Source organism: Leptodactylus fuscus, chromosome 4, assembly GCF_031893055.1.
Source record: "Leptodactylus fuscus isolate aLepFus1 chromosome 4, aLepFus1.hap2, whole genome shotgun sequence".
Taxonomy (NCBI): domain Eukaryota; kingdom Metazoa; phylum Chordata; class Amphibia; order Anura; family Leptodactylidae; genus Leptodactylus; species Leptodactylus fuscus.
In genome coordinates, this window is record NC_134268.1 from 11,228,083 (window position 1) to 11,242,020 (window position 13,938).

The 13,938-nt window shown below is 42.9% G+C and overlaps 1 protein-coding gene across 1 annotated transcript in view; it reads left to right on the forward strand.

The window, feature by feature from the left end:
- TRAPPC9 (trafficking protein particle complex subunit 9) overlaps positions 1 to 13,938 on the forward strand; it is a 71,910-nt gene that overhangs the window by 30,811 nt on the left and 27,161 nt on the right. The window contains exon 10 of the mRNA XM_075271944.1: positions 12,562 to 12,688. Within this exon, the coding sequence (XP_075128045.1) occupies positions 12,562 to 12,688 (127 nt within the window). The remainder of the gene's footprint in view (positions 1 to 12,561; positions 12,689 to 13,938) is intronic.

Below are 13,938 nucleotides of genomic sequence, written 5' to 3' on the forward strand. Positions count from 1 at the left end.
GGAGATTACAGCTATTTGCAGTTTTGCCGATAAAGCAGCTCTGTTCTCTCTCTATGTAACACACAGATAAGACAGAAACTGCTCAGACACTGAGAGGGAAAACCCCTTTAATCTAAATTGCCAGATCTAGCACAGCTGGGTATACTGTGCCTATGCAGAGATGTAGCAGGGCTGGGTATGCAGACAGGTAGCAGATTGGATATGTAGAGATGTAACCCAGCTCAATATGCAGAGATGTAGCAGAGCTGGGTATATTGTTCCTATGCAGAGATGTATCAGAGCTGGGTATATTGTTCCTATGCAGAGATGTAGCAGTGCTGGGTATGTTATTCCTATGCAGAGATGTAGCAGAGCTGGGTATGTTGTACCTATGCAGAGATGTAGCATGGGTATATTGTTCCTATGCAGCAATGTATCAGAGCTGGGTATATTGTTCCTATGGCAGAGATGTAGCAGAGCTGGGTATATTATTCCTATGCAGAGATGTATCAGAGCTGGGTATGCTGTGCATATGCATAGATATAGCAGAGCTGAAACACCAGAGCAGGCGGATCATTGACAACAGCAATTTTCTGAATATAGGTGGATCATCGGCGCCAACAACACGCACACCAAGTCGTGGGCAGAGCCTAGTAACTACTATAATAGTGCTCTTTATAGTGTATAGCTGTGCTCTGTGGTGTATATATGGTCATTACATTATACCGCTCAGTGACTATTATATTGGACTGACTGCTGTGACACCTCCATTATCTCTCCAGTACATTGTGGGGCTCATTCACTATATTTTATGTATTGATCTGCTGACTCTGTGCCGCAGTGGCCTCTACAGGGGACAGTCAGTATTACATGACATATTGTATGGACCGTCTATCACATTGTTCGCTCCCAGTCTGCAGGTTTCGTCTTTGTACCTGCTCCAGTCTCCGATCCTCTCCGGTCTTTTTTGACTTTATGTTTTCCATCATGCCTGACCCCTGACCCGCCATTGTGCCCCCTTGGCAGTGATTGGCATGTTTGCTGGTGGCACCTCCACAGTCAGCACCGGCCGCAGGAGTCGCCAAGTACTCAGTGAGTATGTGAGCGATGATTTCCCAGCAGACGCTGCCTCATGATGTCGCTCCTCATACTTTATGGTGCGAAACGCTGGAGCGACAGGATCATCAATCTCCAGACCGGCCGCCACTCCTCAGTAATGATAGGTTCACCACCAGCTGCAAGGCCCCACCATGAACTGCAGACCCGGACCCGCCACTATTAACCCATTCACTGTAGGGTTATACCCGGACTCTACAAAGAAGTCACCGCTTTTAGTTTTCTAGATAAAGCGTCATTTTTGTGCATTGAGAAGTCCTGACACCTTCCATAGATGTTCTATAATTATATCCCCCCCTCTGTAATTTCAGCACCCTCCTCTCCTGTAATACTCTGTGCTGCTGGGGGCCCGACTCCATCCACTATGTAACTGTGACCTCCTCTGTAAGATCAGCACCCTCTTCTCCTGTAATACTCTGTGCTGCTGGGGGCCTGGCTCTGTCCACTATGTAACTGTGACCTCCTCTGTAAGATCAGCACCTTCCTCTCCTGTAATACTCTGTGCTGCTGGGGGCCTGGCTGTGTCCACTATGTAACTGTGACCTCCTCTGTAAGATCAGCACACTCCTCTCCTGTAATACTCTGTGCTGCTGGGGGCCCGGCTCCGTCCACTATGTAACTGTGACCCCCTCTGTAAGATCAGCACACTCCTCTCCTGTAATACTCTGTGCTGCTGGGGGCCAGGCTCCATCCACTGTGTAACTGTGACCTCCTCTGTAAGATCAACACCCTCCTCTGCTGTAATACTCTGTGCTGCTGGGGCCCTGGCTCCGTCCACTATATAACTGCCAGTATGTGACCTCAGACAAGATCAGCTCCTGAATTCCTCTGTGCTGCTGACGATAATGCTCCTTACACTGTGGTCTCTAGCTGTCTAATTAGTGGACCGGTCACTACACCTCCCAGGATCAGCTTGTTCATAACCTGAAATACTCTGTGCTGCTTTGTAGCATCACTCTACTTCTCTTAATGGAAATTGTGTGTCCATGTCCAGTCCCCTGTGTTTGGTGCCATAAATGGCGACCACTACGAGAATCCAAACCGCAAAACTGTCTAATATCTAGTATCCAGTCACATGTATTGTAATGTCTATCAGGGCTGTCTCTCCATTCATATATACTATCAGAGCTGTCTCTCCATTCATATATACTATCAGGGCTGTCTCTCCATTCATATATACTATCAGGGCTGTCTCTCCATTCATATATACTAGCACAGCTGTCTCTCTATTCATATATACTATCAGGGCTGTCTCTTCATTCATATATACTATCAGGGCTGTCTCTCCATTCATATATACTATCAGGGCTGTCTCTTCATTCATATATACTATCACAGCTGTCTCTCTATTCATATATACTATCAGGGCTGTCTCTTCATTCATATATACTATCAGGGCTGTCTCTTCATATATACTATCAGGGCTGTCTCTTCATTCATATATACTATCAGGGCTGTCTCTTCATTCATATATACTATCAGAGCTGTCTCTTCATTCATATATACTATCAGAGCTGTCTCTTCATATATACTATCAGGGCTGTCTCACCATTCATATATACTATCAGGTCTGTCTCTTCATATATGCTATCAGAGCTGTCTCTTCATTCATATATACTATCAGAGATGTCTCTCCACATTCATATATACTATCAGAGCTGTCTCTCCACATTCATATATACTATCCGAGCTGTCTCTTCATTCATATATACTATCAGAGCTGTCTCTTCATTCATATATACTATCAGGGCTGTCTCTTCATTCATATATACTATCAGAGCTGTCTCTTCATTCATATATACTATCAGAGCTGTCTCTTCATTCATATATACTATCAGAGCTGTCTCTTCATTCATATATACTATCAGAGTTGTCTCTCCACATTCATATATACTATCAGAGCTGTCTCTTCATTCATATATACTATCAGAACTGTCTCTTCATTCATATATACTATCCGAGCTGTCTCTTCATTCATATATGCTATCAGGGCTGTCTCTTCATTCATATATACTATCAGGGCTGTCTCTTCATTCATATATACTATCAGAGCTGTCTCTCCACATTCATATATACTATCAAGGCTGTCTCTTCATTCATATATACTATCAGAGTTGTCTCTTCATTCATATATACTATCAGAGCTGTCTCTTCATTCATATATACTATCAGAGCTGTCTCTCCACATTCATCTATACTATCAAGGCTGTCTCTTCATTCATATATACTATCAGAGTTGTCTCTTCATTCATATATACTATCAGAGCTGTCTCTTCATTCATATATACTATCAGAGTTGTCTCTCCACATTCATATATACTATCAGGGCTGTCTCTTCATTCATATATGCTATCAGAGCTGTCTCTTCAATCATATATACTATCAGGGCTGTCTCTTCATATATGCTATCAGGGCTGTCTCTTCATTAATATATGCTATCAGAGCTGTCTCTTCATTCATATATACTATCAGGGCTGTCTCTTCATTCATATATACTATCAGAGCTGTCTCTTCATTCATATATACTATCAGGGCCGTCTCTTCATTCATATATACTATCAGAGCTGTCTCTCCACATTCATATATACTATCAAGGCTGTCTCTTCATTCATATATACTATCAGAATTGTCTCTCCACATTCATATATACTATCAGAGCTGTCTCTTCATTCATATATACTATCAGAGCTGTCTCTTCATTCATATATACTATCAGAGCTGTCTCTTCATTCATATATACTATCAGAGTTGTCTCTTCACATTCATATATACTATCAGAGCTGTCTCTTCATTCATATATACTATCAGAGCTGTCTCTTCATTCATATATACTATCAGGGCTGTCTCTTCATTCATATATACTATCAGAGCTGTCTCTTCATTCATATATACTATCAGAGCTGTCTCTTCATTCATATATACTATCAGAGCTGTCTCTTCATTCATATATACTATCAGAGTTGTCTCTCCACATTCATATATACTATCAGAGCTGTCTCTTCATTCATATATACTATCAGGGCTGTCTCACCATTCATATATACTATCAGGTCTGTCTCTTCATATATGCTATCAGGGCTGTCTCTTCATTCATATATACTATCAGAACTGTCTCTTCATTCATATATACTATCAGAGCTGTCTCTTCATTCATATATACTATCAGGGCTGTCTCACCATTCATATATACTATCAGGTCTGTCTCTTCATATATGCTATCAGGGCTGTCTCTTCATTCCTATATACTATCAGAGCTGTCTCTCCACATTCATATATACTATCAGAGCTGTCTCTTCATTCATATATACTATCAGAGCTGTCTCTTCATTCATATATACTATCAGAGCTGTCTCTTCATTCATATATACTATCAGAGTTGTCTCTCCACATTCATATATACTATCAGAGCTGTCTCTTCATTCATATATACTATCAGAACTGTCTCTTCATTCATATATACTATCAGAGCTGTCTCTTCATTCATATATGCTATCAGGGCTGTCTCTTCATTCATATATACTATCAGGGCTGTCTCTTCATTCATATATACTATCAGAGCTGTCTCTCCACATTCATATATACTATCAAGGCTGTCTCTTCATTCATATATGCTATCAGAGTTGTCTCTTCATTCATATATACTATCAGAGCTGTCTCTTCATTCATATATACTATCAGAGTTGTCTCTCCACATTCATATATACTATCAGGGCTGTCTCTTCATTCATATATACTATCAGAGCTGTCTCTTCATTCATATATACTATCAGGGCTGTCTCTTCATTCATATATGCTATCAGAGCTATCTCTTCATTCATATATACTATCAGGGCTGTCTCTTCATATATGCTATCAGGGCTGTCTCTTCATTAATATATGCTATCAGAGCTTTCTCTTCATTCATATATACTATCAGAGTTGTCTCTCCACATTCATATATACTATCAGAGCTGTCTCTTCATATATACTATCAGAGCTGTCTCTTCATTCATATATACTATCAGAGCTGTCTCTTCATTCATATATACTATCAGAGCTGTCTCTTCATATATACTATCAGGGCTGTCTCTTCATTCATATATACTATCAGGTCTGTCTCTTCATTCATATATACTATCAGGGCTGTCTCTCCACATTCATATATACTATCAGGGCTGTCTCTTCATTCATATATACTATCAGAGCTGTCTCTTCATTCATATATACTATCAGAGTTGTCTCTCCACATTCATATATACTATCAGAGCTGTCTCTTCATTCATATATACTATCAGAGCTGTCTCTTCATTCATATATACTATCAGAGCTGTCTCTTCATTCATATATACTATCAGAGTTGTCTCTCCACATTCATATATACTATCAGAGCTGTCTCTTCATTCATATATACTATCAGAGCTGTCTCTTCATTCATATATACTATCAGAGCTGTCTCTTCATTCATATATACTATCAGAGCTGTCTCTTCATTCATATATACTATCAGAGCTGTCTCTTCATTCATATATACTATCAGAGTTGTCTCTCCACATTCATATATACTATCAGAGCTGTCTCTTCATTCATATATACTATCAGGGCTGTCTCTTCATTCATATATACTATCAGGGCTGTCTCTCCACATTCATATATACTATCAGGGCTGTCTCTTCATTCATATATACTATCAGAGCTGTCTCTTCATTCATATATACTATCAGAGCTGTCTCTTCATTCATATATACTATCAGAGCTGTCCCTCCACATTCATACATACTAATATATACTATCAGGGCTGTCTCTCCACATTCATATATACTATCAGGGCTGTCTCTTCATTCATATATACTATTAGAGCTGTCCCTCCACATTCACATATACTATCAGGGCTGTCTCTTCATTCATATATACTATCAGAGCTGTCTCTTCATTCATATATACTATCAGAGTTGTCTCTCCACATTCATATATACTATCAGAGCTGTCTCTTCATTCATATATACTATCAGAGCTGTCTCTTCATTCATATATACTATCAGAGCTGTCTCTTCATTCATATATACTATCAGAGCTGTCTCTTCATTCATATATACTATCAGAGTTGTCTCTCCGCATTCATATATACTATCAGGGCTGTCTCTTCATTCATATATATACTATCAGGGCTGTCTCTTCATTCATATATGCTATCAGGGCTGTCTCTTCATTCATATATACTATCAGAGCTGTCCCTCCACATTCATATATACTATCAGGGCTGTCTCTTCATTCATATATACTATCAGAGCTGTCTCTTCATTCATATATACTATCAGGGCTGTCTCTTCATATATGCTATCAGGGCTGTCTCTTCATTAATATATGCTATCAGAGCTGTCTCTTCATTCATATATACTATCAGGGCTGTCTCTTCATTCATATATACTCTCAGAGCTGTCTCTCCACATTCATATATACTATCAAGGCTGTCTCTTCATTCATATATACTATCAGAGTTGTCTCTCCACATTCATATATACTATCAGAGCTGTCTCTTCATATATACTATCAGAGCTGTCTCTTCATTCATATATACTATCAGAGCTGTCTCTTCATTCATATATACTATCAGGGCTGTCTCTTCATTCATATATACTATCAGGTCTGTCTCTTCATTCATATATACTATCAGGGCTGTCTCTCCACATTCATATATACTATCAGGGCTGTCTCTTCATTCATATATACTATCAGAACTGTCTCTTCATTCATATATACTATCAGAGCTGTCCCTCCACATTCATATATACTATCAGGGCTGTCTCTCCACATTCATATATACTATCAGGGCTGTCTCTTCATTCATATATACTATCAGAGCTGTCCCTCCACATTCACATATACTATCAGGGCTGTCTCTTCATTCATATATACTATCAGAGCTGTCTCTTCATTCATATATACTATGAGTTGTCTCTCCACATTCATATATACTATCAGAGCTGTCTCTTCATTCATATATACTTTCAGAGCTGTCTCTTCATTCATATATACTATCAGAGCTGTCTCTTCATTCATATATACTATCAGAGTTGTCTCTCCACATTCATATATACTATCAGGGCTGTCTCTTCATTCATATATACTATCAGGGCTGTCTCTTCATTCATATATACTATCAGGGCTGTCTCTCCACATTCATATATACTATCAGGGCTGTCTCTTCATTCATATATACTATCAGGGCTGTCTCTTCATTCATATATACTATCAGAGCTGTCTCTTCATTCATATATACTATCAGGGCTGTCTCTCCACATTCATATATACTATCAGGGCTGTCTCTTCATTCATATATACTATCAGGGCTGTCTCTTCATTCATATATACTATCAGAGCTGTCTCTTCATTCATATATACTATCAGGGCTGTCTCTTCATTCATATATACTATCAGGTCTGTCTCTTCATTCATATATACTATCAGGGCTGTCTCTCCACATTCATATATGCTATCAGAGCTGTCTCATCATTCATATATGCTATCAGGGCTGTCTCTTCATATATACTATCAGAGCTGTCTCTTCATTCATATATACTATCAGGGCTGTCTCTCCACATTCATATATGCTATCAGAGCTGTCTCATCATTCATATATACTATCAGAGTTGTCTCTCCACATTCATATATACTATCAGGGCTGTCTCTTCATTCATATATACTATCAGAGCTGTCTCTTCATTCATATATACTATCAGGGCTGTCTCTCCACATTCATATATGCTATCAGAGCTGTCTCATCATTCATATATGCTATCAGGGCTGTCTCTTCATATATACTATCAGAGCTGTCTCTTCATTCATATATACTATCAGGGCTGTCTCTCCACATTCATATATGCTATCAGAGCTGTCTCATCATTCATATATACTATCAGGGCTGTCTCTCCACATTCATATATGCTATCAGAGCTGTCAGGGGCTGTCTCTCCATACTTCTAGTTTACAGGGGCTGTCTCTCCATGTATTTGTATTACAGGGGCTGTCTCTCCACTGATCTGTCTCTTCATGCACAGAGGATGTCTCTTCTTGCTGTCAGCTCTGTCTCAGTCGGTGGCAGCAGGCGGTCACTTTGTGCAGGTCGCCGTCCCGTCCCCTGCGCTCGCCGCACTCTTGTGTGTGATTTTCTTCTTGTTTGCCGCTCGCTGGGCGCAGATAAAGCCTCTGTGTGCGGAGCGCTCGCCTCATTGTCTCATCTCGCTGCACATCTTCACCGAGACATTTCCACAATCCTCTCCTCCTCTCTCTGCTCATTAAGAGGCGGAAGGTTATAGAGTCCTATCCTATATCTGCCTCTGGGAAAGCTGGGTGGCAAAAATCACTTCTTTGTACATGTCAGATTAATATGTATATTGAAAATTTCTGTGGATTTTTTTGACACCAGAAATTCACATTGTCTGAAGCTGCCTAATACTTCTCACAGCTGAGGGTTTGTTACAGTGTTTGGTTCAGACGATCCTCTCCTGTACTGATACATTGTAACAAACAGGGTATGAAAGAGATTTGTCCTTCTAGGTCTTTCTTCACATTGTGGTAGCAGCGTCTGCAGACAGGTGACCTCATGCAGACATCTGTAATTCTTGGCGTCACCGATGGTAGCTGTGTACTGATGGAGCAGAGCTGCAGTGTAAAGCACGGGATAGCAACCTGATGCATTACTTAAGACAAAGGGTGTATTTCAGACCATGTCAGACTCCGGTTGAGGATGCCGATCATAGATGGAGTCATCACGGTATATATAAAGTGCACGCCTGCTGTCATGTTATCGTGCATGAACCAGGAAGCTCAGGCTGAGCAATGCTGTAGCTTGTTACCTTACACTTTCTGTACTCCCTGGGTCTCCTCTTTAGGGGCCTGTGTGAATTTTCCTTCCACTTTCCATAGAACAATTCCACTTCTTTGGGAACACTTGACATTTGACAGCGCAGCCGCTCGCACACGGGGATTTTTCTTTGTCTTTTGTTCGTATACACTTCTTTTCTTTTGTTTTTAGCAGCTGGGTGGTATTGTGCGCCGGCGTGAGCTGCGCTCTTGTATTCTGCATAAAGAAAAATCCATAAATTCGGAGAAATAAAAGGCGCCGGCGATGAATGAGGCAGGTGCGCCGCTGTAGCTATATATTGTCTACGGCGCCGGGACGCAGCCACATCGGTCAGGTTCTGGTGCCGTGTGATCTGCAGATTTATTCTGTCCTGTTATTTTTGGTTTTGAGGGGTTGAACCAGGGCAGGAGAGTTTACTTTCATCCAGAAATATCGCCATATCTGTGCATGGGTTGTATCTGGTATTGTGTCCTGGTCCCGTGTCAAAGTGCAATTCCAGATGCAACCTGTGGACAGGTGTGGCGCTGTTTGTAGAGGAAAGCAGCTATCGTTTTCTGATCTTGAACTGTCCCTTTAAGGTTTGATGGACGTGTCCCTTGAAATGACTGATCAGCTGCGGATATGAGGCCGTTTTCCATTGTAATTATTCGCCAGATCGCCGCCGTGTCACATGACACTTTACTTCCTTGGCTCCCGTTGCCTAAATCAATTGTCCCCATTAGGCTTCCTCTGAGCGTCCTTCTGAGCCGTCCTCTGACTGTCGTCCAAGTGCGCTTCTTATTTTTAGCCATTATTAATCCTCATCTGGGACACTTGATAAATTCTTCTGGGGAACGCGCTTTAGAAGACTTTCGGATTTTGCAAGAAGCGCGTTTTGTCTCCGACCTTTCTGGACCGTGAAGATGTGATGAGCGATCAAAAGTGATGTCATTGCAGAGAATCGGAGAATGAACGATCACCTACTACTGCAGGCACCTCGCTGAGGGTTAGTGTTCGCTGCAGCACAGAGTATTTAAGGAGAAGGGTTCACTCCTATCTTGGGCTTAGCCTATCTTTGCATTCGCATCTGAGTCAGTGGGGTTGGGGGGTCCGTTATGCAGTTCAGTGACTGGCTATTGGCTGTCATCAAAACCAGGCATTGATCGATATAGGTCGCTCCTTCCACAAGGTGAAGCTAGAGGAGGTTCCACTTTTCCACCAAGGTGGACCATTTGCATATTTCTTGCCCAGAATTCTTAGCGGGGTATGGATGGTCTAACAAGTCCCTATATATCTTACCAGGGCATACAATACCCATACCCAATATTTCGGCAGGGGTGTGTGCAGTTCCTCTGGGTGACCTGTCCTGTCATGTGTTAGTGTGAACAGGGCTTGAAGTAATAGGAGCAGTAGAGTAAGAGTCACAGACTGATGCCCCAGAAGCACAAAGTATTTAAGGAAAGGAACGTGCAGATCTCGTACAAGACCACTGCCTGAGATCTACATAGTGGAAGGAGCAGAGTCGCCAGCAGCACAGAGTATTTCAGGACAAGAATGCTCTGATCTTGGGAGGGGCACAGAATTCGAGTTCTATAGTAGAAGGAGCAGAGTCCTCTAGCACAGAGTATTTCAGGACAGGAGTGCTCCGATCTTTGGAGGGGAACAGAATTAGAGTGACATAGTGAAAGAAGTATGGTCCCAGCAGTGCAGAGTATTTCAGGACAGGAGTGCTCTGATCTTGTGAGAGTTATATAGTGGAAGGAGCAGAGTCCTCCAGCACAGAGTGTTTCAGGACAGGAATCCTCTGATCTTTTGAGGGGCACAGAATTAGAGTGACCTAGTGAAAGAAGCAGGGTCCCAGCAGCGCAGAGTATTTCAGGAGAAGGGTATGTTAATCTTGGTAAAAGGTTACAATCTAAGATCTATACAGGAGAAGAATCAGAGTTGCAGAATATTTCAGGACAGGCGTGTGCTGATATTGTGAGGGGCACAGTCTAAGCATTGTAGAGTTGACGGCAGCGCAGAGTATTTCAGGAGAGCAGCGTGTCGTTCCTGATATGGGAAATTTATTGAATTTGTGTTTTCCGAAAACCCTCTTAAAATAAATGCTGTGAATGATCCTGAGCGCGCCCAGATAACGCTCCCCTCCTTCCCCACTCTGGTTCACCCGGGATCCATCTTGTCCCTGATATTTGCTCCAGCGATTGCAGAATTTATCATTCGCTATCTGTCCGCATCGTTCATGTAATTACTTCTCCGAGGTCGCCGCGCTTTACATCATGGGCACAGGACGGGCCTGCTATCACCTCCTAAACCTCGTCCTGTCTGATTCTCTATTGTCTTATTACTATCGCGGCGCGGCCACAGGATGGATGAAGTTATTACGAGGCGCTCGGCTCCTCCCCGGGCGCAGTGTCAGGACACTGTAGATGAACGCCACTTCATTACCCTAATTAAACAGCTATATTTAATGGCACCCGCCGGGCTGCGTCCAGCTCACTACCCCGGTGGTGTCACCTTATCTGCTGAGCTTGCAGACTCTGCAACCTTTGTTCTCCAAGATACATAAAAGGCGTGCGATTAATTTTAGCCGAGCAAACCCGTCACCTACCGAGGCGCGGGCTCGGCGAGAAGTAAATGGAGCAGGCGGCGACTCTGGCGAGCACATTTATAGCGGATGACTCCTCGTGCAGGGGGAGAGATCGATAAACTCCTCATCGTGAGGGCGAGGAAGAGGATGAGGACTAACATGGCGTATGCTGAGTGTGCTGGTCCCTAGCTAAACTTGGGTAGGGGGCTCTGCTAATAAGACCAGCGGGGCCCCGACCTTTATAATAATGAATCTGGAGGTCAAAGCTGCCAAATAATTTTTAAAGGAGTATTCCCCATGTAACAAGGTAACACCACTCAGACCCCCATGATCATTTTGGTAGCCTCCGGTGCTCCCATAGAATTGAGTAGAGGGGCCTGTGCTAGTCCATCCACTTCTCCAGACCTCCCCCAATTTGCATGGTAACCTCTTTCCTATGGTTAAGATGGGAATACCCTCTTAAAGAAGTTTTTAGAGATTGCTGACCTGTCCTTAGTCTGACACCCGGCACCCCCACCGATCAGATATTTCAGGAGGCTACAGTTTACCAAGCACAGCGCCGTACATTGTATAGTGGCTGTGTTTTGTATTACAGCTCAGATCATTGCTTTGGATAGGACTGACCTGCAAACAGGCCACTTGTCCTACAAGTGTGACTTCATCAGCCAAGTGCCCCTGTCAATTCAAACAGCTGATCTGTGGCGGTGCAAAGTGTCAGAGCCCGGTCATTGTCTAAGTCCTGGAAAAACCACTTTAATAAGATGATCACAGGTTGTGTCCATTCTGGGACCCCTATTGATCTTCTGTAATCTGTGGAGGGCACCGGCAGCGCCACCACTGGCAGAACAAAGCATGACCAAGGTTCTCATTGAATTACCCGGGCTGTCCATGTAATGCAGGGATGTGCTGGACGACCCCCCCGCGCCATACTAAGGTGTAAGGTCCTGGCAGGGCTTTAGCTCTATTACAATGGCTTGGTGGCTTCGTAGGTCCACTGGCCATGTTCTCTTATAATCCTCGCTGATATCTCACTTGCATTATTTTTCCCCATCTGCAGAGAAGAAGGACGTGGCGCAGAGTCTGGAGAGTTACACCTCAAAATGTGCGGGGACCATGGAACCCATCCACCTCCCCGAAGGCCTGACGCTGCCTCCTGTACCCTTCACTAAGCTGCCCATTGTGAGGTAAGTACTATGTGAGGCTTTGGGGTATGTGTTAACTGTATTGAAGAGTTCTGGAATGGACAGGAGACCCCCAGATATGGGGGGGGAGAGCTCCCCAAACTCCCCCAGAACAATGGGCACCACAGCATCTCTGTTAAAATGCATTCACCTCTCCCAGTTGCTGGTGACCTCCTCGATCACATTCTGGCCACCAGTAGAGAGAGCCATTCCAGTTCAATGTATGACTGTAAGCTGCCTCTAGGGGTAGCCATAGTTGTCGTATGACTGCATGCCCGGAAGGCAGTGACTGATGCCATTGAGAACACACGGACACTCGGCTGAGTGTGTGTACATGCATATAGAGGGTCCAGGAGGAATGGTTGTTGGCCAAAGAATATCTTAAGGTTATACAGGAGTTACATTTTGATGACCTTTCCTTAGGATAGCTCATGGTCACCCATATCTGCCTGATATCACGTACATTCATCCTATGAGCTAGGTACAGTTCCGTCTCATTCAAGTGGATGGGGCTGAGCTGTAGTACCAGGCAAGCCAATATACAATGGACGGCGCCATGCTAAGTATTCAATGAGGCCACAGCACTCACCTGAACAGCATTGGGAATCCTAGGTGTCTGATATTGACCTGGAGGACCCCTTTAAGTGTATGGCCCACTTAAAGAGATCATACCAAGTTGTGAAGAGGATAACTTCATGATCAGTGGGTATTTTTTAATTTTTTTTATAGAGGTTGCAGGGTCCACTGTAGCCCCTGCAACCTCTTTTTTTTTTGTAGATTGTGAGCCCCATATAGGGATCACAATGTACATTTTTTTTCCTATCAGTAAGTCTTTCAAGTATGGGATGGAAATCCACGCAAACACGGGGAGAACATACAAACTCCTTGCAGATGTTGTTCCTGGATTCGAACCCAGGACTCCAGCGCTGCAAGGTTGCAGTGCTAACTACTGAGCCACTGTGTTGCCTCCTGGTCGGTGGGTATCTTGCACCCTGACCCTCCATTCATATTCTATAGGAGTTCCATAGATAAGTGAGTGCAGCTTTCTGCTATACCTGGCACTTCCATAGGGAATGAATGGAGCTATTGAGCACATGATCGGCATGCTACTTCATCAGGACCTGAGAAGCAGACCCCTGCTCTCAGAATGGGTCGACTGTTAGGAAATAACTTGGTACAATCCCTTTAAAATTGGTAACACCTTTAAATGAGAAAGTGGAAAATGAGATAAAGGAAACCATTTAGAAAGTTTT